The sequence below is a fragment of the Xyrauchen texanus genome, chromosome 44 (assembly GCF_025860055.1).
Source record: "Xyrauchen texanus isolate HMW12.3.18 chromosome 44, RBS_HiC_50CHRs, whole genome shotgun sequence".
Classification (NCBI taxonomy): Eukaryota; Metazoa; Chordata; class Actinopteri; order Cypriniformes; family Catostomidae; genus Xyrauchen; species Xyrauchen texanus.
The window spans coordinates 3,976,590-3,998,086 of record NC_068319.1 but is presented as its reverse complement, the minus strand read 5'-3'; the positions used below and the strand labels follow the sequence as shown (position 1 = coordinate 3,998,086).

The 21,497-nt window shown below is 35.6% G+C and overlaps 1 protein-coding gene across 8 annotated transcripts in view; it reads left to right on the top strand.

Moving 5' to 3' along the window:
* Positions 1-21,497, top strand: part of LOC127636525 (cAMP-specific 3',5'-cyclic phosphodiesterase 4D-like) — a 268,642-nt gene that overhangs the window by 214,280 nt on the left and 32,865 nt on the right. For 4 of the 8 annotated variants that reach the window (XM_052117067.1, XM_052117070.1, XM_052117069.1 and 1 more), the window contains 5 exons: positions 5,471-5,662; positions 7,592-7,654; positions 17,339-17,375; positions 17,880-17,956; positions 18,153-18,202. In XM_052117067.1, coding sequence (XP_051973027.1) covers positions 5,471-5,662; positions 7,592-7,654; positions 17,339-17,375; positions 17,880-17,956; positions 18,153-18,202 — 419 coding nt within the window. Of the gene's footprint in view, positions 1-3,375; positions 3,396-5,470; positions 5,663-7,591; positions 7,655-17,338; positions 17,376-17,879; positions 17,957-18,152; positions 18,203-21,497 lie in introns of those variants that run through there. The other 4 variants (XM_052117068.1, XM_052117072.1, XM_052117073.1 and 1 more) reach the window with 3 other exon arrangements.

Sequence of the window (21,497 nt, the reverse complement as noted above, 5' to 3'; positions counted from 1 at the left end):
TTCTCACCATCATGGCATTCTAAATCCATCTGACTTACATTCTTCCTTTTGTGGAACACAAATGTTAGGGAGATGTTAGGGAGTATGTACAGACTCAATCACTATTCGCGTCAAAATACTGCCTAACATCTCCTTTTGGACATTTTTTTTCCATAATCAAACGTCAAAAAGTTGCTGACACAACTTTTCTACTAACTTAACAAGGCATAACTTGACTCAAGGGATAGTTCACCCACAATTTTTTATTCTCTCATCACTTACTCACCGTCATGCCATTCCAGGTGTGTTTGATTTTCTATCTTCTGCTGAACATAAACGGTCGATTACAAGATTACACAGTGAAGTAATACTGGAGATCCGTTCTGTTCCTCAAACTCCCCTCTGGAGGACGTATCACAATACACTACTCCGACAGTATCGGCTAAGTCTCAGGTATCCTCACACACCCACGGGGTCTCACACTTGAAGTGCATTATGCCAATAACATTCTGCACAAGGCAGTGCCTCGATTTTCAGTACAGTTAATGCACTGAGGGCCAAAGTATATCTGCAGTTATTTTTTGTTACGTTATGAATACACAATCAACAGTACACACTAGGAACATAAGCACAATAGGGCAAATTCAGCAAAAGCATAAAACATGTCCCACTTTGGGAAACATTCCATGGAGAACTGAAAGCAAACGGCTTTCCAGTCTCCCAAATGTCTCGTTTGCTGTGCGTCAGTAGACATCAAGGGGTTTACTTGGTGAGTCCCTGATATGACTATAATATTTGTCATAATAAATGAGCAAATTTTTCGACTTTACCAAATGTTCTCATCATAAAATGACCTGACTTGTAATTTTATAGCAAAACATAAGACTTTATAAAGCAGCGTCTTGGCAGAGAGCCCGTTTAGCACATTTCTGGGCATGTCACTAAAAGATCTGGCTGCAGAACAAGAGGTCATCAATTTCTACTTATTTCTTCTATAACCATTCTCTTCAAGGTCAATCGCCTTCACTGAGTTGTAGCTCTCAACTGCAGCAATGCAAAAGTGGCCTAGGTGTAAAGCAGGAAGGGAAAGGTGTTTCTTGCTTGGTGACCTCAAAATAAGCAAAAGAAATTGGTGTCAGAGCTACAAGAATGAGGAAATCCTCATAACCTTTCTATCTTAATTAGAGGGCAAAATCAGACTTCAAATGATGTTTGTGCTATTTAGCAAGTTGCTTTACATCAAGTTATGCAATACAGTATGTTTCAACAATATGATATTTAAGCAAAATCATGAGTAAAATTGCTGTTGTACAAAATATTTGTTCTGCTATTCAGTTTAAAAGCAAGATTACGAGTGTGATATTGTTTTTCATACAACAATTTTATAAACAACAAGTTAACAGCCTATCAAGTAATGGAAATTTCAGGTTCTGACTTAATAATTTTCTCAATTTTTTGGTGGAGGAAAACACTGTTCCAAAGTGGATGTATCCACTTTGAAGTGCATTTTCAAAAAGCTCAGTTTGAACAGAAGGCCAAAACAGAGAGAAAAATATGCGTTTTCAAAAGAAAGCGTATTAGTGTGGACTAGGCCTGTGACAGTCAATCCATGCATCTTATCAAGTGGCTCATTGTGCATGACACTGCGGAGACTCCGTATGTGGAGGCTCACGCTACCCTCTGCGATCCACGCGCAACTTACCATGCGCCCCATTGAGAGCGAGAACCATTAATAACCTCTCAACCAGGCCAATTTAGTTGCTTAGGAGACCTGGCTGGAGTCACTCAGCACACCCTGTATTCGAACTTACGAATCCAGGTGTGGTAGTCAGTGTCAATACTCACTGAGATACCCAGGTCCCATAATTCAAAGCATTTTTAAATTTAAGCAGATTAGTGTGACCTGGCCTCAGGCACAGTATGTCCACGTTTGAAGGATTGTAAACTTCACTACGTTTATGTCTCTCATCCACTTCAGAGCCACGTTTTCCTCCACCGAAAAAGGAGCACTCCAAAAACGTTCTCCATTTTCCATGTTCCATATTTTGGAGAACAATGACATTGGGAAAACATATTAGTGTGGATATGGCCTCCTGGTATGTTAACGTCATGTTGGAATTACCGAAATAACCAGATTCCGACATGTAAAAGGAATTTACTTTTTTGTAGAACATTTGATTACAAGTTGTAAACTTAGAATTCTACGAAAGTGCCGACTTGACACTCATGTAAACTAATATGACAGTAGCTCAGTGGTTAAAAGTAGTTAAACATTTCTCTTTCATATGTCATTTTATTATATGTACAGTTTCCAGGAGTGCTTTTTGATTTCATAAACATTTTACAAGAATGTATAGAGGGGAATTAATAAATGAATGTATTCAACAAAGCCACACAAGGATCTGTTTTGCCGTTATGAGCGTTGCGTGAACAGTTACGAGTAGAATCTTCAAATTGTCTCTCGTAATAACAGTAATTCCAACACAATCAAAATGATACAAACAGTGAAATGTTTTTATACAAAATATCAGCTCTTTCTTTGTCTAGTCAGATTGGACAGTTACTAACTTAAACTGTTTACAACAATCTCACTAGTTTGAAGAAGCAGAAAAGATAAAGTGATGCCTGCAGTTTATTTTTCATTAAATAGAAGTAATATAAACAAAATGATCTGGTTTGTATCTTTACGCCTAGGTGCGTTTAGATTGCTGTTATCCTTTTTAGGAGAAGAATTTAAACATGTTCTCTACGATTAGAGATAGTCGTTTATCATTGTCAGAACACTGTATTCTGAACACTTTGCACAGCTCATTTTGCTTGGAAAAGGCCTCAGAAGGTTTTGAGACTCGTGTTGTATGTGCACGTCTACACGTCTGTCTTTGTATGCCTAGCAGACCTGCTCTTTGTAAATTGAAAGCAACCCAATATTTCAGTTCCACGTGATACTGCTTTGCACATTCTGACTTTCTAAATAAAATGCCGCTTTTCTTTAAACGGAGACATATTCAGTGAGTCATTAGAGATTTGTTTTGGTTACGGATGTGTTACTTGGGGACGCTTATAGGAAATCCAGATGAATCACAAAGGTTTCATAGCCAGTGACGTCACAAGCACCTTGTCATGGCGATTAGCTTCTGCATAGACTCTTAACACAATAGACCTTAGAGTGACACAAGGGCGGGATTATGACAGCTAAACTTGGTTACAATGTGCGCCTTCTGTGCACATGATGTCACCATGAGGGAAACTCCTGTGTTTCTGTGAGGAGGAACTGATAGCTGAATTTAATTAGGATGAGCAGCTTTAAGGTTTAGGTAAGGCTATCCCCATGTGTGCAGAAATATAGTCCCTTTGGTGCACCTTCGTTTATGCTGTGGTCTGTGAGACAGTGAATGCACCCTGCAGGCCATTTCGGGGTGAGTTTTGTGTTTGCTGGGTTGTTTTTAATTTTTAGGTGCAAAATGGCAAAAGCAAAAAAAAAAGGGTTATTTATTTATTTTTAAATTTTTAATGCTAATAAAGGAGCTGTCCTGACAGTTTCGCTTTGCTTTACTCTATTACTATTTTGTTTTATTATGTTATTCTTAGGAAGGTAAAATATATGTAAATAGGTCAGACAAAGAAATTATATTCGTAGTTCTTAGGCCTTGCCGTACATGGAGCTAATAGAACTGCCACGGTCTAATATGTAAAATAGCTTTTAATTTGTTTTCTTTTCTTTATTTCTGGGTGTTTACATAAATAATTACATGAAAAACCTGAAGCAATGTTTACTTTATTTAGAGATTACACCTCATTTTTTAATTTCATAGTTAAACCGTTTCATATTTATATGGTTAGAATTAGAGATTGACTGATATATTAATTTTACTGATTAATTGGTGCCGATAGTTGCATTTTGGAACCTATGCTGATAGTTGGCGATAGTGTTTTTTTCTCTCTCTTTGGCCAGTGCTGGAAGATTCGACAGTTAGAACGGTTTGTTTATGAAGTTTAACAGCGGCCTCTAGAGGGGAAATTAAAACAATCATCATTGACAATATTCATCCAAATATTTATCCTCATTTTAATGCATATTTTGTTATTTTGATTAGATAAATCAATTGAGTTAAATTGAAACAAGCGCATGAAAATAAAAATTTGACTATATGGAACTATATTGATTTATATCACCCTTGTGAATAATAATAAATGTTTTTGCTTATTAAACCGCATTTGGTAAAATATACAGTATATACACAAAACCCTTCATCTGGTAAATATGTATGCTATAAAAAGCTTAATTTGGTGAATACTCAAATATAGAGCATTTTAACGGAGCCAAGTCTCTGTCATTTCAAAGTAAGTGTCCCCGGTAAATTTGGGGCTTGTTTAAATTTAAAAGTCCCAGGTTATGCACCAAATCGTAATATTTTCTGGTTATTATTGTCATTTTGTTTAAACAATAATCTACATCTGTGATTTTATTTATTTTGTAGCCTCTATGTCTGTGCCCATCTTAGTAAGGAAAAAATTATATTTAGTTTTTTTATTAAAAATTTTTAGTTTTATATTAACATTCTATATATCGATTTAAAAACTTTATCGGCTGATTTACATTTATGCATTTGGCAGACGCTTTTATCCAAAGCAACTTACAGTGCACTTATTACAGGGACAGTCCCCCCAGAGCAACCTGGAGTTAAGTGCCTTGCTCAAGGACACAGTGGTGGTGGCTGTGGGGCTCGAACCAGCGTCCTTCTGATTACCAGATTACCAGTTATGTGCTTAGACCACTACACCACCACCACTCCATTTGTCAGTTATCTACCTTTTCCACCACCTTAGTTATCAGTATCAGCAGAATCCACTATTGGTTAGACCTCTTGGTCAACCTCATTTGCAGCAAAATCCACTAACTCTCAACCTCTGGTTAGAATAGATACAATTCTGTCATCATTGATTTTGCTATATTTACACTTCTCATCCACACTAGAACGGCATTTTTCTCCACCGAAAACGCTCTGCATTGAGGCATACTTTGGAAAACATTGATGTTACGAAACCGAAAACTGAGTTTTTAAATGTAAATTGATCAGTATAGTTGTGGCCTTTCTCACCCTTGTTTCAATCTAGTTTGACTTTCTTTCTCCTGTGGAACACAAAAGGAGATGATTGGCAGAATAGCAGACTCAGTCACCATTCACTTTCATTGAATGAGTAAAAAAGATGCAAAAAGATGCAAGTGAATGGTGACTGAGGCTTACATACTGTCTAACATCTCTTTTTGTGTTCCACTGAAGAAAGTCATACAGCTTTGTAACAACGTGAGGATGAGTAAATGTGACATAATTTTTATTTTTGGATGTACTGTCCCTTAAAGAGTGTGTTCAGTATCGTGAATTGCAAAATGTCACGACTGAAATTTTGTTATCATGACAACCCTAGCTGTTTTCATCTTCTGAAAGACATATATAACACACTGCCTCTCTCTTTCTCTCCCCACCTGTAGCTTTGACGTTGACAATGGCACGTCGTCAGGACGGAGTCCCCTGGATCCCATGATGAGTCCAGGTTCAGGCCTGATCCTTCAGGCCAACTTCGTGCACAGCCAGCGGAGGGAATCATTCCTGTACCGCTCCGACAGCGACTATGACTTGTCACCAAAGTCCATGTCCCGAAACTCCTCCATCACCAGTGAAATGTGAGTACACACACTGATAGATCTGGCCATGTTCTAATCTCCCATAGTCCTCTGCTTTGTACTTTGAGTCACTTTTTTTACTGAGCAAAACCCCACTCAAATGTAAAGATCATGCTTATATTTTGATTCATATTAATTGTATTTATCCATACAGTTGTAAAAATACCCATATTTTGCCACATATACACACCCTGAATTATCAAAATGGAAATTAGAGATGATTTTGAAAGAAGCTTATCAGTTTTTCTTTTCCAGTTTGCAACTATTCATAGCTTTCATTTCCAAAAACCAAATACATTTGGTCACAATTGAGAAAAGGCTTTGTGATTTTAGACAATTAATGTAAATTTGTTTCAGATTATAAGGTTTTCTTTTCTTAATCACATAAATATAAAATAAAAATGAACAGAACAACACAAAAGAAAGGGAGTGTAAATCATGATAAGCAGAACTTAACTGAATCAGATCCAGTTACATTCACATAGACATACAGCTGTCACATACTGTACGGCCGATGCGTTGATTACATTGATGGTTCCTTGTTGTTTTAAGTGTATGTGTGTGTTTGTGTGTCTATATGTTCATATATGTGTGTGTGGTCTCCAGTACTCTGCCGTTTGCCCCCCAGGTCACGACATCAAACATGACAAGTCACATGACCCTTTGTCTCACGCTGATATCAATCTTTCTCCTTCTCCATCTTTCCTCTCTCTCACACACACACAATGACAAGAACAACATTCTTTATATCCATTTTCATGGTATGCCTCAGAAAATACTGAAAATAATTGAGAAATTCCAATCTCAAAAACAGTGATGGCCACACAATAAAACCAAGTAGATGCTCACTTTGCTTTCATCAACTTAGTGCTGTCTTTTTTATTTAGCCATTTAGTTATAATTAGACCGTGGCACATTTTTCTACATTTAAGGTACACTGTACCCAAAAATAAAAAGTTCTGTCATTGCCTAAATTTAAACAAAAAGTTTTTGTAAAAATGTTTTAATATTTTTTGTTTACATTTCTTGACTTAATGTATCGAAAGAACTTTGTCGGCAAAGTCTTCACAGATTTGTTTTTGTATTTTCTTTTTTACATTTGCTTTTACAAATTTGTCAACTAAATTTACAGACAAATGTAGCTATTTAGTTATCACAAATTATTGTTTGCTCTAAGACTGTGCAACTTTTTCTACATTCATGGAATGGTTAATGCAAAAATAAATTTCTGTCATCATAACTTGCACTTTTTTGATCCGAACTCTTATTGCTATCTTTAGTTATTGCCAAATTCACAAAATATTTATGTAAAAATGTGTTAAAATTTTCTTTACATATTGTCTATAACTATACATTTAGGGCCAAAATTTTGTTAGCAAAAAATTATTTTGTTCTTAGACCATTTTTTCTAAATTGAAGGAATAGTTCTCCCAAAAATGTAAATTCTGTCATTGTTACTCACACTCATGTTGTTCTCAACCCATAGACTCTTTCTTCCATGAAACACAAACCAAAATATTTTGCAAATACTGTGAGAATTTTTTTCCTTCATAGTGGTAACTGTGGCTGTGAAGCTCCAAAAATGAAATTAAGGGCGTGGGGGGGGGGAGGCGTCACAACCCCCCTCATAATCAGGAAGTCATACATATTTTGAACAACATGAGGGTTAGTAAATGAAATCCTTTTTCTTTTATTTAAAAATGGCTTTAAATAAACAAAAGGAGACGGCTTTTGTGTTAGACATCTCCCAGTTCACCCTGTTATTTTAATCCTGCGCCTCTTTTGTGGTTTGCTGACCTCTTTAGAAACATTGCATTTGTCTGACCACAAAGCCAGAAGAATCTGCCTCCTCTGATATCCTCTCTATGTGTGTGTTTGTGTGTGTGTGCAAGTGTGTGTCTGTCTGACAAACTGTGTCCTTATCGATAGGAATAACCACCTGCAGAGGCCGGGCCTGGTCTCTCGGAGATCTGAGCCGGTTATTAGTGGAAAGTAAGTTCTGGTTCTGGCTTGCCTGTATAGAGACAGCACCTGGCCTTGCTGTTACTCAAGGAATGCTCTCGCTTGTCCAATCTGCATCAACTTGCTTCACATGTAGACGCAAGCATCACAGTTACACCTGCATTAAGAACCCCCTCCCCACACCCTCACTTATTAATGCACAGAAAGACGACCAAATCAACCTGGTATGTAGACTTTAATTAGGACTGGGCATAGGGTCAGAAATTAGTGGGGCCTCAGGGCAAATATACCCCTGAAATTCTAAATATGTAGGCAAAAAAATGACCCCGCAATGAGTTTTTATAACTTTTTTATAAATGATGTAGTTACAAATCATACATCACAATCTTCATTTTAATTTTCACTCTACGCTATTTTTATTGCGCCATCCTTCATAAAGATGTTGCCGAATCAGTGTTGGATCCTCGCACTATTGATCCGCACAGACGGGCACTCAGCTTCTCTCTCTTCACATCAGTTGGATGTCTTGCTCCCGCAGTAAATTTAGTGACTGTTTGTCTGAAAAGACTCCTCAGTGCGAGAGGGAATTATGGTATATTTTTGTTATAATAATAATAATAAAACAGTACCACATTGGCAATATATAAGGAAAAATATATAACTGCACAACTTATTTTCAAAATGCTAATTTGTTTATTTACCAATATTTCGGCAAATATCCAGATACCTTGACAAAGACTGTGAGGCCGATTTGTCTGTAAAATAACAAATCTTTATTTTGAAGATGTGTTTTGCAGTTATATTTTTTCCTTGTATGTGAAATTTGTTGGGGTTGAATTTTCAGCAAAAATAAATAGACCGTGATATACTGTATGTTTTTGGTCATACCGCCCAGCCCAAACAAACCTCAAGAGGATGAAAAAAAGGAAATGCGTCCTTCATTTTTAGAAAAATTAGGTTGATTGGTTGAAGATTCTGTGCATTAAAACCTTGTGTGTCATAAGAGCGTAGGAGTAATTTTTGAGGGATATCGCATGGAGAAGACAGAGTTTGGATGATGAAATGCCTTGGATTGCCGCTCATAACTTGGATGTGAGTGTTTGTATGCATTTGTCAGTCTCCATCTTTGCCATGATCCTGCATTGCATGTGACACTAATAAATAGTAGTTTAGAGTTGCACACGTGACTATTTTTATAATTTTTCCCAACCACTGTGAATGCATATGATCTAGTGTGTTGCATAATTTAATGTTCTTTAATAGATTGATCTAATAAGCAAGAATGCATAAAATATTATGCTACTGGGCTCGACATTAACGCTAGTCCGGGACAAGTGGATTTTTGCAAGGGCAAGTCAAAGTGAATTTTACTAGGCCAACCGGACAAGTTGCCTGACTGAAACCTGATAAATGACTGTATCACTTATTAAAATTATGTATATCCTGCTGTTGAAAATAATCTACAGTGTCTGAAATTCTGAACAGGATTCTGCATATTGTCTTTGTATTAATTCCAGAATCTGAGCGAATACAGGAAATCATCTTTTGCGCATCCTTCTCCCTCTCTCGTGCAGCGGTGCTTGTTGAATTTTGTGTGAGTGTGCGAAGTGGAGGCATTTTTTTCGACATGTGAATGTCATTGTACTGCGCCTGTGTTAAGAGAATGATGCAATACAACTGCATGAATGATCGCATTTATAAACAACAATGCTGTCAACATTGCAAGCACATAACGTCTAAACCATTACAACCATCAAGTAAAAAGTATCAAAGTATCATATTTTCCTTACACCTGATAAATATATATATATATATATATATAAAATGGAATTATACAAAGTTGAGGTAAAAGTAATTTTAACAAATTGTGATAGAGAGCCTGTGAATTGGTCCACAGAATACAGAATTGTATTCTTTATTCATTGTTTTACTCTCAATTTTGTAATATATATTGTGGTTTAATAGTGCAAATGTTTTTATTCGTCCTATTTATTGTATTTATTGGTTTCATTTTTAACTCTAATTTTTACTCATTCTTATGTATTTATTCAAAGATTTTGTATTTAAAAATGGAGAGGTGAGGGTTAATTTTATTTAAATAATGGTTTGTTCCAATTAGCATAGGCGAGAAAATTGTGTATTTAAACCAGCCGCCACTAGAGGGAGGGAAGGATATGGACGATGAGTGTTTGAGTGCATGGATATGGTTGTAGCACTGCTTGAGAGCAAATATACTCTATCCTCCATTGTTTAGAGAGGGGAGTATGTACTGCACTTAATACCAGAAACAGGGCTAGTTTTTACACTTTTTATTTATTATAACCTTGTTTTTAGGAGTGCTTTTAAAAACACTTTTTATTTGCAACTCTGCTGGATTAAACATATTTTTTGGAACGCTATGCCTTCTCTCTGGTGTGATTCTCCTTGTGACTGCTAATACTATATATTTTTATGTCAGGAATATTATGATTTGTTTTTGGTGGGTTGTTCCATCTGACATTTGATATCTTGCTGGGAAATACCAAATGTCTTGGGTGTGGGGTTCATATTTATATGTTGATAAATCTTCAATCTTGATAATAGTTCACAGAATGTTATTTGTCAACCTTTAAGCCAAAATGCAGAAAAATGACAGAACAAAAATACTGTGGATTGGAATGGAATACTAGATTATTACTCACTAATACCTGAGTGTAGCAATTTTGTGTAAAAATCTCACAGTTTCCAATACTGAACATGTTGCATATTATACATACTGCAACAATGTTAGAAATAATATGTTAGTATCCCATTCCGATAATAGGCTTGGATTGCAAGTTGCAGTTATTGCTTTTAAACAGTAGCGGGAGCCGAAAGTACCCCAAAAATGATCAGGCCTGGAGTTGCACTGAGAATGCAAAAGATTTAGTGTTTAATTCTAAAATATAGTAGCCATAACTTTAATTGCACTAATAACACAATAAATGATAAAAAAGCATCTAACAGATCAAACGGCCGTGCATAATTGGCCCGCCCGGATCGTATACTTGAAGCAAATGGAACAGTGATGGATGATATCGCAGTAAATTGTCAAATCACTGCACTTCCTCTCTCTGGTCTGATCTTTGCAAGCTCAGAGCATTCCTCTATGTAACCCTGCACTGGCTCATGCATTATGTAGAGCCTTGAGGGAGGGCGACAGACACACATTTTTGTTTCGCCAGATAATCCATTCACAACCCAGAATGGCTTGAAATCTCACATCAGATCCTGATATTATCACCACCACAACTGCTAGATTTTTGTTAATTCATTACTCTTTTTGCATTATACTGTAGTGATTAATGTTGACAATTTGGATTCATTTGTGCGAATCAGTTGGTTCAGATTAACTGAGCACGTGCATGCACGATTTTACACCGATTACGCGTAATAAATAGACAACGTGTAAGGTCATGTACAGTAAACGCCTTATAGGGCTGTCCTTTATTGGGGTAAGGTCATAAACAGTTGAAGCAAAGACTAATCAACACACATGTTTCCTTGCCAATTACCACAATTTCACTTTGTATGTAAACACCTTTACTGGCTAATCCAATGTGCGTACATTTTGTGTGCATGCCTGTTTACGTTTTGACATCAAAAACAAGAATCACATTAATGCTGTTTTGTCTTCAGGTAAACTATGTCACATACATTAGATATAGCTAGCTACCTGAATAATAACACCTCAAATTAATGGCACAGATATTTGAAGATAACTCTATCGTCTGCTTAAGTAGGGTATTTGAGGTATGTACAATGGGACATTGTGCTTGTAATGAGTTTGCATATTCTCATAGATTATGTCTCTAGGCTAAATGTGTGTTTAAAGAGTGCCTTCTGTGCTGAAAGTATTCACTTTAAGAAAGCTGAATGTATGGCTTTGATAAGGTGCCCACTGCCTCTCCTTGTAGCTCCTGTGAAAGGTCTGACAGTCTCAGCAAACTAGGCAGAGTTCTAATGAATAGCCCACTTTGCAAATAGTTAGTTCTCCATTCTCTAGAAACAGAGTCAGCATCAGCCATCTGATTTCACACACACACACACACACACACACACACACACACACACACACACACACGCACATATGCCAGGTGAGGTTCAACTGAAGTTCACACACCTGACCTGGACTCTTTTATCATCTATAATTCAAAGAATAGTGTAAATATTGATTCCAACTCATCTACATTCATGTTTCCACCCTAATTAAGAGTATTAAACCGCACTAAATTATTCAATAATTCGATTTTTGACATATCTTACCTTTACTGCAAAAAAATTAAAACCATTTCACTCCGTTTTTTAGTGTAACAGTAATATCAAGTAAAATGTATTTGTATAATGCCTTCCACAACACACATAGTTTCAAAGCAGCTTTACAGAAGATCAGGCATTAACAGACGATAAAACTGTAATGTCTATAATGTCGATGAATCATCATTGTGTAATTAGATAAAATACGATTGTTAATCGTGTTTAAAAATAAGTAATTAAATAATAATAGTATTAATAACCCCTGTGAGCAAACTGAAGGCGACTGTGGCAAGGAACACAAAATTCCATAAGATGTTGATTAATGGAGAAAAATAACCTTGGGAGAAACCAGACTCACTGTGGGGGCCAGTTCCCCTCTGACTAATGTCATGAATATAGTGTAAATATTACTTATGTATAGTTAAATTCATGGTTTAAAATTATTAAACTAAGTAAGTGTTAAGGGTCAGTGTTTAAACAAAGATTTTGTATGAGCTTGTAAGATTAATGACCAATGTCTTTGAAGTCCATCCTGGATTAACTGCAGAAGTTCACATAGATGCAATTGTCCTTGTAAATTGGCTGATGAAGGCTTTTGTTGGCAATTGTTAGTCTCTGCATTCCAATTCAAGATCGTAGTCCATCAATAGACTGAGGTGATGCAGGCAGAGGATCTACCTCCTTTTGTGGATTTTGATATTCTAGGAACTATTAACATATCTTATAAATAAACATCCAGTAACAGTGTACAATAAGGTTGTGTTTGTTAACATTAGTTAATATGAACTAGCAATGAACAATACGTTTACAGCACATATTAATCTTGGTTGATGTTATTTTCGACATATTATACAAGTTGTTTACGTTAACAATAGTTAATGCGTTATGAACTAATATAAACTTACAATTGTATTTTTTTATAAATTTATATTAACCAAGATAAATAAATGCTGTTAAAAAATATTGTTCAATGTTAGTTCATGATGCCTAATGCATTTACTGATAGAACCTTACTTTAAACATACTTAAAACAAGATACATTTATTTGAGAAGCAAATTGACAAAAGATATTGTTTTTGGAGAAATCTAACAAAATGTATTTAGTGCTCAATACAAGTTAAGCTTAAATCGGCACCATTTCTTTAAAAAAAAAAAGAAAAGAAAAGAACAATGGAAGTGAATGGGGACACATTTTCGGAGGGTTTAAAGGCAGAAATGTGAAGCTTATAATTTAAAAAAAACATTTCCATTAATTCTTCTGTTAAAACTGTTTAAACATTTCTGTGTATTATTTGAGCTGTTGTAAAATCATTGTTATTTTCAGTCGATTTAGGGTTTGTGGCATTACATCATTATGGCAACAAAATGTAAAAATGTATATAACTTTACACAGAAAAGGTTAGTGATTTTATCATACTAATTTAATGTTAATGTCTTGTAGTTAAAAAGTGAGTATTTTAACATTTACTGATTGGCCTCATTCACTTCTATTGTAAGTCCCTCACTGTAACTCAGATTTTTTTTTTTTTAATTAGGGACAAGACAAATGTTTTATTTTATTTTTTCATAATAAATATTTATCAAGAATATTTTAGAAAATATTTTAATAATAAGAAAAAAAATTTTTTTGCTGTGTTTATCTTTTTGTATTGTGAACAACAACAAAAACACTTGAAATAAAAAAAAATACTTGCACGCACACGTGTACACACATGGACGTAAATACCCATGGCATCACGTTAAACCGCAGGAGTGTAAGCGACACACACGTGCTGAAACAGATATGGACATTGCATGAAATCAGACACTTTTTAATCCAGACAGATGACAGACGGAGAGGGTATGTTGTGTTTCGTGATGTTCTGGAGATCTCCTACTGTTAGTGAAGCGCAAAAGCACCCCCTAAACTGCTTCTCGCATCCCCCTCCCTACTGTAACCTCACCTCTTTCCTGGCATCTAAAAGCACGTCTGTCCGCCCCTAGTGCATGCATGCTTGCCCAGCCTACAATAAGTTCATCACTGATAGCATTTTAAATGTGTAAATGAGCCTTAAATGTAAACTGTAAAGGCAGAACAGTTATAGGTCATTTTATCTGTTTTGAGGGGCTTTCACTCTGACGGCACGCCCACGAACTACCTTCTGATGCATATTGCACACAGAATTGGGAGACGCTTTCTCAAGTTAGTACATCCTAATCTGATTGGCTGGTTTGATGGAAGTTCCGGGAGCAAAAGCAAACAGGACTTTTTATAGGTCTGCCTGGAAACAGTCATGTTCACTGTAGGTGAGGAAGAAATTATCTCTGGACTTGTCAAAGTTTGCAAGGCTTATGACATCAAATAATTTAAAGATATTCAGAGTTTCGTTTGAGGCATGTAGCTGCAAGTAAAGTGGATATCATCGAGCAGAATTGTATAATATGCTAAATAGTTTGTACTGAGGTTTTATGTGCTGTACATAGGCTGTTCACACGTTTTCCACTATTTTTCCATGTGGTTTCTGTGTAATTGCCATTATTTAATTTAATTGTTTTCTCACGATGGCCTTTAATTATGGTACATTAATATATATATCAGATAACCCCACCCCTAAACGGCAAGCAATTACAAAACCGAGTATGATTGATCACTTTACATGTCAGTTAGATGGCTCATCTTGTCTAAGTGGATGGTTCTTGCCAGACCATTGCCGTTTTAGTCAAATGCAAGACTAGCAGTGACAAAGCAACCAAAAGTCATGTGATTTGAGAGTTAAGCAACAGACAGTGTTGGTAATGCAATGACGTTAAACAGAGGTCAGTGTTTCTACAGTCATGGAAAACCTGGAAGTATCAGGGAAGTATCAAGTATCACACATAGAGCAGCTGAATAAGACAGAATGGGGTTTCCATTTCAGAGTTGAACCTTGGCACCGCGTCTTTTAAAAGTGGCACGAGATACATGACAATGGTCAAAGTTGTCTCTCTTTTGCATGTTCAAATACAAATATAATTTAAAACAGTCCAGATGGGTCCCATTTTATGTTCAGGGATAGTTAGTAGGCCACACAAGGCCTGCTTGTCCTTCTCTTTCTCTCTTTTTTTTCAAACTGGCGGGGCCAAGATGCACTGAATTAAAGTGGCCGTTGATGTTGTTGCTGTAGAGGCAGTCATGAATTAATGGACCCCCTAGTGACGTAGGGAAGTTGAGAACGAGATGTTGTTATGGCTTGGTATCAATACATGCTTTTATTGCATTGGGGATTAAGTTTTGAGTTCTGAAATTTACAGTATTTTTGTATAGTTGAATGACCTCTTGTATGTTAAAATATAAAGGAAAATGTCATTCCTCATGACATGACCCTTTTAATGCAGACCTTTACCAGGTAGTGGAAGAAAACCGTAAAGGTTATGGGGTTATTTCACACCAGATTTCCAGTGAGGATAATGCATATTCTGTGAACTGGAATGGTGAGACAAGCACAAGATAACAGACAGCTTTTTGTGGGCATCATAGACATGTTTGGAATGCTTAAATGAGCAACCAATCACAGAGATATTTTCAATAGTCAGTGACCTGTGACAAGGAACACAAACACTCAAATGATAGGTGATTCAAGGATTTCATCTGCAGCATTTTTGTCCATCAAAAGGTTGAAACATAATCTACTCGAGTACGTAAACGCAAATGCGAGTGCTTGGCCACCGCATTGCAATGTGCTGTCTGGTGGAATAAACTTGGGTTCTTGCTTTACTATGGTGGGAACAATCCACAGTACTCAAGGGGGCGATAGAATTACTTTTAAACTTCTGTGCCATTAAACTGTATGGTCATTATTCAATAGTTGCTATAAGTATATTGACTTTAACGTACTTGCTCAGCAATATTCTCTTTAAACTGTTGCCCTACCGTGACAAAAGTTGACTCGAAAGAGAAAACTCACTTGAGAAGTGGACAGTTCACACTAATCTTGCAATAGCACCCTTGAGGCAATGTTGAGAATGCATGTATGCAGTTGCGTTGAGTTATGAATTCCGGTCTCACAAATTTTGGAAAGCAACGATGTGTGAAATCAAGCTTGTGTTTCAAGATGCATCTGCATTCACAAACTGGCGTAGAGTATGTTTCGGACATTAGCAGTGTTCAAACTCAGAACATGCCTATGATGGCTAAACATGCTTCTATTTGTGGATGTACCTGTGATACCTCAAAATGTTGTCTAGTTGTGTCTAAAAACCTGTGTATTGTGAACCACAACAACTTAATGTCCTTGTACCGGCTGTTCTGAAAATGTTGATGTTTGGTAATTTTAGTCACATTATAGTTGTATATTCTTTATATGTTTTACATCATTGTATTCATAAATGTTACTGGTGTGCCATCAGTGTTTCATGGAATCTGAATTTATATAAATATATATACAGTACTTTGGAAAAGTTTTAGGCACAAAAGATGTTTCACAAAAGCATTTGTCTTAAGATGGTTATTTATATCTTCAGCTTTAGTGTGTCAATAGGAAATATAAACATTAGATTTTCCAAACATTACTTTTGCAAATAGAAGAGATTAGAATAGAAGAACAGGGAGCCCTGCAACAGATGTTATGGCCCCCACAAAGTCCCCACTGAACATCAAGTGAGTCTGAGATTACATAAAAGACACAGAAGCAATTGAGACAGACTAAATTGTGGTGAATTCTCCAAGAAGCTTGGAGCATCCTATCTGCCAACAACCAAGAAAAACTGTGTCCAGGTGAACATAGGGGAATTGGTGCTGTTTTAAAGGCAAAGTTGGTCACACCAAATATTTATTTAGCTTTTTATGTTTACTGGATTTGTATGACATTAAGTGATAAATGAAAACTATTTCTGTCATTATATTTGAAGACATCCTCACTATGCAACATTTTTCACAAGTGCCTAAAACTTTTGCGCAGTACTGTGTGTGTGTATATATATATATATATATATATATACATGAATGAATATCCTGAACAATAGCCAGTAAAACAACACAGACACTTTTCAAATGTTTTATGGGTTCTGAATTCTTCTTCTACACCATAAAACACTGTGCAATACATCTGATGATCTTGTCTTTTTCAGTAATACAGTCATCTTTCTCTCCAGACACTGGTAGATAACATTCACTAGCATTAAAAACATTAACAAAAGTGTGTCCCTGGCTTGTCTCTTGTCACACAAACAAACGATATCTTAGAAGGATTAAACATGAATATCATGGTCTCTTGGTGTTCCGTATCTATTTATGATAATAATAAAATTAAAAAAATCTGCACTTTCTTGATGATATGGTTTGTTTATTTTGACAAATGCATGCAGCATTACAAACATGCGTATCGCGTTTTAAGTAACTCGTACTTTTCTTTGGTATTGTAATGTGTTGCATTGTTTGTATGTCACACTTCTGACTTCCTGTCTTTGTCCGTTCTTTTCCAGTCATGGCGATGACCTCATCGTTACACCGTTTGCACAGGTCAGTGACCCAGGAAGAAGCTCAGGGTGATCGACTAGATACGTCTCCCCCACTGATTAAACTATCAGGCCTTATTACACTGTAATATGACCAGGGTTAAAGTCAACATGAAACGGCGGCTGTAACCCATTTTAATTCCGTAATGTGACTGTAAATGTACGATGGGACTTCAGAGGCAGAGCCATTTATTACATTTTGATGTAAGATTACAAACATGCACCGATGAATATATTTATAATAAGCCCAGGAATGTTAGAAAGTATATAGGATCAATTTCGATTTCATGTTGACTTTAAACTCTGTGTTGTCAGAGAGAACTGCATTGTTTCTGTATTTTAGCCGTTTGTTTGTGTTTAATGCCTCAGAATTTAAAGGATGTTCCATAAAAAGTCATGTTAGATTTTCTTACCTTGAATATTCTGCACATGGTACAATGCGTGAAAACAAAATCATAATAAGTAGATCATACAATTGTTTTGACATCATTTCACTTTGCTTTCGAAGGTGCTGGCTAGTTTGCGGACGGTAAGGAATAACTTCGCAGCGTTAACGAACCTCCAGCAAGATCGAACGTCCAACAAGTGAGTGCAGTTGCATCAAATCTTTGCTTTTACACATGTGATGGACCATAGTTGACCTCTGAAAAGAGCTGAAGAGGAAAATCTTTGCTCAGCTCATACTTACAAAAAAAAAATTGTGTTTAAGAATGAAATGCATTATGAAACTTATGACTAAAATGTACAACACTTTCTACTTTTTCTTATGAATTGTTGGCAGGCGATCACCAATGTGTAATCAACCACCTCTCACAAAGGCCTCTTTTACAGGTGAGATGATTACTTTTTATATTGTTTTAAGCCTGTAATGTCAATTAGCTCTGACTTTAAACATATAAACTAAACTGGTATCTCTTTATTTTACAGTACTGTTCTACATTTACTTACTATGTAATTACAACAACTATAGTACTTACTAAGTACTAAACCTAACCTCAACCCATATTAAGTACATTTAGTTACCTATTATTACTCCGTACTTCTTGTGTAAGTACACTGTAAGTATACTGAAAGTACACATACTGTAAAATAAAGTGCAACCACTAAACTAATATCAGTCTATAATGGATCTTTTACTCGTTTTTCCCTGAACTGTTGTCTTATCTGTTTTGCTTATAAAATTTCTGAGAAATGTTTGAGTTCAAATATAATATAATAACGTTTGATTGCAAACTTTGGCACTTTGGCACTTTGGCAAATCAAAACACAGTTTGAGACATTGTTGAGAACTCTTCTGAACCTTTAGAGGAGAAACATAAACTTACTGGTGTCTTTTTCTCAGGAGTTACATTTGAGAAGCTCCATTTTTATCCTTAGAATGACATTGCTGTCTAGGAGAAACATTTTAGATATTAAGGAGATCTCATGATTTTTCCATGCTATGGATTGTGTCTGATTTGGTGATCTTAAACTAACCTGTCATGGCAGCAGTTAACCTCTAGAGAGAGACAGAATGCTTTTCATTTAATTTTCAATGATGCTATTTCATCTTGTAATTTAATTGGTTAACTTAATACACATTTAACTGACTTAATTTATTTAAACACTATTGAATATAGCGGTTACACATATCAATATGGTTTATTATTATGCATTAGGTGTCAAAAACAATATTTTTACACCATGGATTAGTCTTTGTTATGATTTATTACAAATATATACGTTAGTATATAAGTTAATTTATGTGAATGCATTGAGATACGTGAACATATAGAACTTTTAGTGTAAAAAAACTATTAGTATATGTAAAGATGAATAAATACTATAAAAGTATTGGTCATTGTTAGTTCATACTATTGTGTTAACATACACTACCTTATTGTAAAGTTATCTCTAAACTATATGTTTACACTTTTTAAAATGAAGTAAACACAACCCATAATGGCTTTGACATTTATGAATCGTTCACCCTGATCTTAAGAATTGTGCAAAGGTATTATTAATAGAAGTGTCGCAGCTGGTGTTCCACCAACTGACATGTTACTCGCATAGCTTTCATGCTCGAGAGCACGTGCCTACGTCTTACTGTGGCTCGCTAGATGTGCATGTCAATCATGACACCCACTGTCACTTGTCCTTCTCACAAATGTACTGTATGTGTGTGCCAGAAGACCAGTCAAAGGTTTAGAAACACCTAGTCATTCTGTATTCTTACATTTTCCACATTTAATAACAATAGTAAAGGCTTCAAAAGTACTGAGAAAAAGAAAAAACTAATGTATGGAAATTGTGTAGACCAAAATATAATAAAATCAAATCTATCTTATATTTTAGCTTTTTCAGTGTTGCCACACTTTTTGCCACTCCTAGGCATCCCGCAATAATTTGTATGAGATGGAGGAATCATATATAATACAACTTGGCTTGCATGAAAACCTATGACCTTTATTCTCAGAGACAAATTGATGAAATACTGGTTCATATTAGGGCTGGGATAAACGATTATTTTTTAAACGATTAATCTAGCGATTATTTTTTCGATGCATCGATTAATCTAACGATTCATTTTTCCAGTCCGATTCGATTTCGATTAGATTATCTCCCCATTAATTGACTAATAGCAATTTATACATGTTGATTTACATATCTGAATGAAAAAAAAAAAAATGAATTCCTTAACATTGCAATATATGTTTATTGCTCTTAAAATTCCAAAATAAAAGACTATACAAGTGCAAAGTAATGCATTCTTAGTCAGAGGTAGCATTCAATAAAACCTTGAAGCCTTGAAAACACATAGGCCTAGCTTACTGAAAAAAAGTGCATCTTGTAATTCTTCTTTCAGATTAAAATAACAACAACTTGATGTCTAGCATTCAATAAAAAAATAAAAAGGTAACCCAAAATACTTGTTTAGAGCAATTGAAAGAATACAGTAACCAATGTAAACTTTAGGGCTTTAAGCTAATACAGAGAGTGCTTTTCCAACAAAAAATAAATAAAAATTAACAGCGACAGTGGGAGCCAGCAGCCTGTCATGGCGTCCTTCCTGAACCAACAGAATTGAACATTTATGTTGAAAACACATAGTTCTAGCTTACTGAAAAAAGTGCATCTTTTTATTCTTCATTCACATAAAAATAACAACAACATATAGTAGTAATACACTCTGCCACTCACCTTTTTCTTAAACTCAAAATTCAAAAATAAAATTCAAGTAAAAGTGTAGAAGAGCAAAATAATGCATTCTGATGTCTAGCATTAAATAAAAAAATAAAAAGGTCACCCAGCCACCCTTTCTTAGAGCTATTGAAAGAATACAGTAACTATTGTAAACTTGGGGGCTTAAAGCTAATACAGAAAGTGCTTTTCCAACCAAAAATAAATAATAAAAATAAACATTCAGATTTCAACATTTATGTTGAACATACTGAAAAAAAGCATCTTCATTCACATGCAAATAACAACTTACACTCTGACACTTTCCGTTCACCTTAAGAATACTGTGTGTGTGTGTGTGTGTGTGTGTGCGCGTGCGCCTCTTCAAGTGCTGGTGCATTGCCGTGGTGCTAGAATGGAAGGCCATCTCCATTTTGCAAAGACGACATATCACGGAATTGTTTCCTTTAATTTAAAAGAATTCCCATACTTTAGAGGAACGAGTGCCTTGCACTTCTGATAGTCTGAGGACTCGTGTTGCTACTACTCTCCGGCGCCGCCATCTTTGTTTTGGGTCTGACGAATCGACGTGCATATTTTGCGTCGACGCGTTGTCCCAGCCCTAGTTCATATTTTAGCTAGCCTCCTGTCTAAAACTTTATTTTAAGAAAGGAAACATCTGTGAACAAATCTGGTTACCTCTTCCATATTTATGATGTATGTCAATAACCTGTAATATGCTATATCTTCCGTGATATACAGAAGTTACTTTCCTATTAACATCATGGGTCCCACTTTATATTAGGTGTCTTTAACTACTATGTACTTGTACAATGAACTTATTTTGTACATATGTGTTGTTGCATTGTACTTACATTTAAAAAACTTGACTTTAATTACATTTGTAGTTACACTGTTAACTTTACCTCTAACCCTAAACCTAACCCAACCCTTACCTTAAAACTAA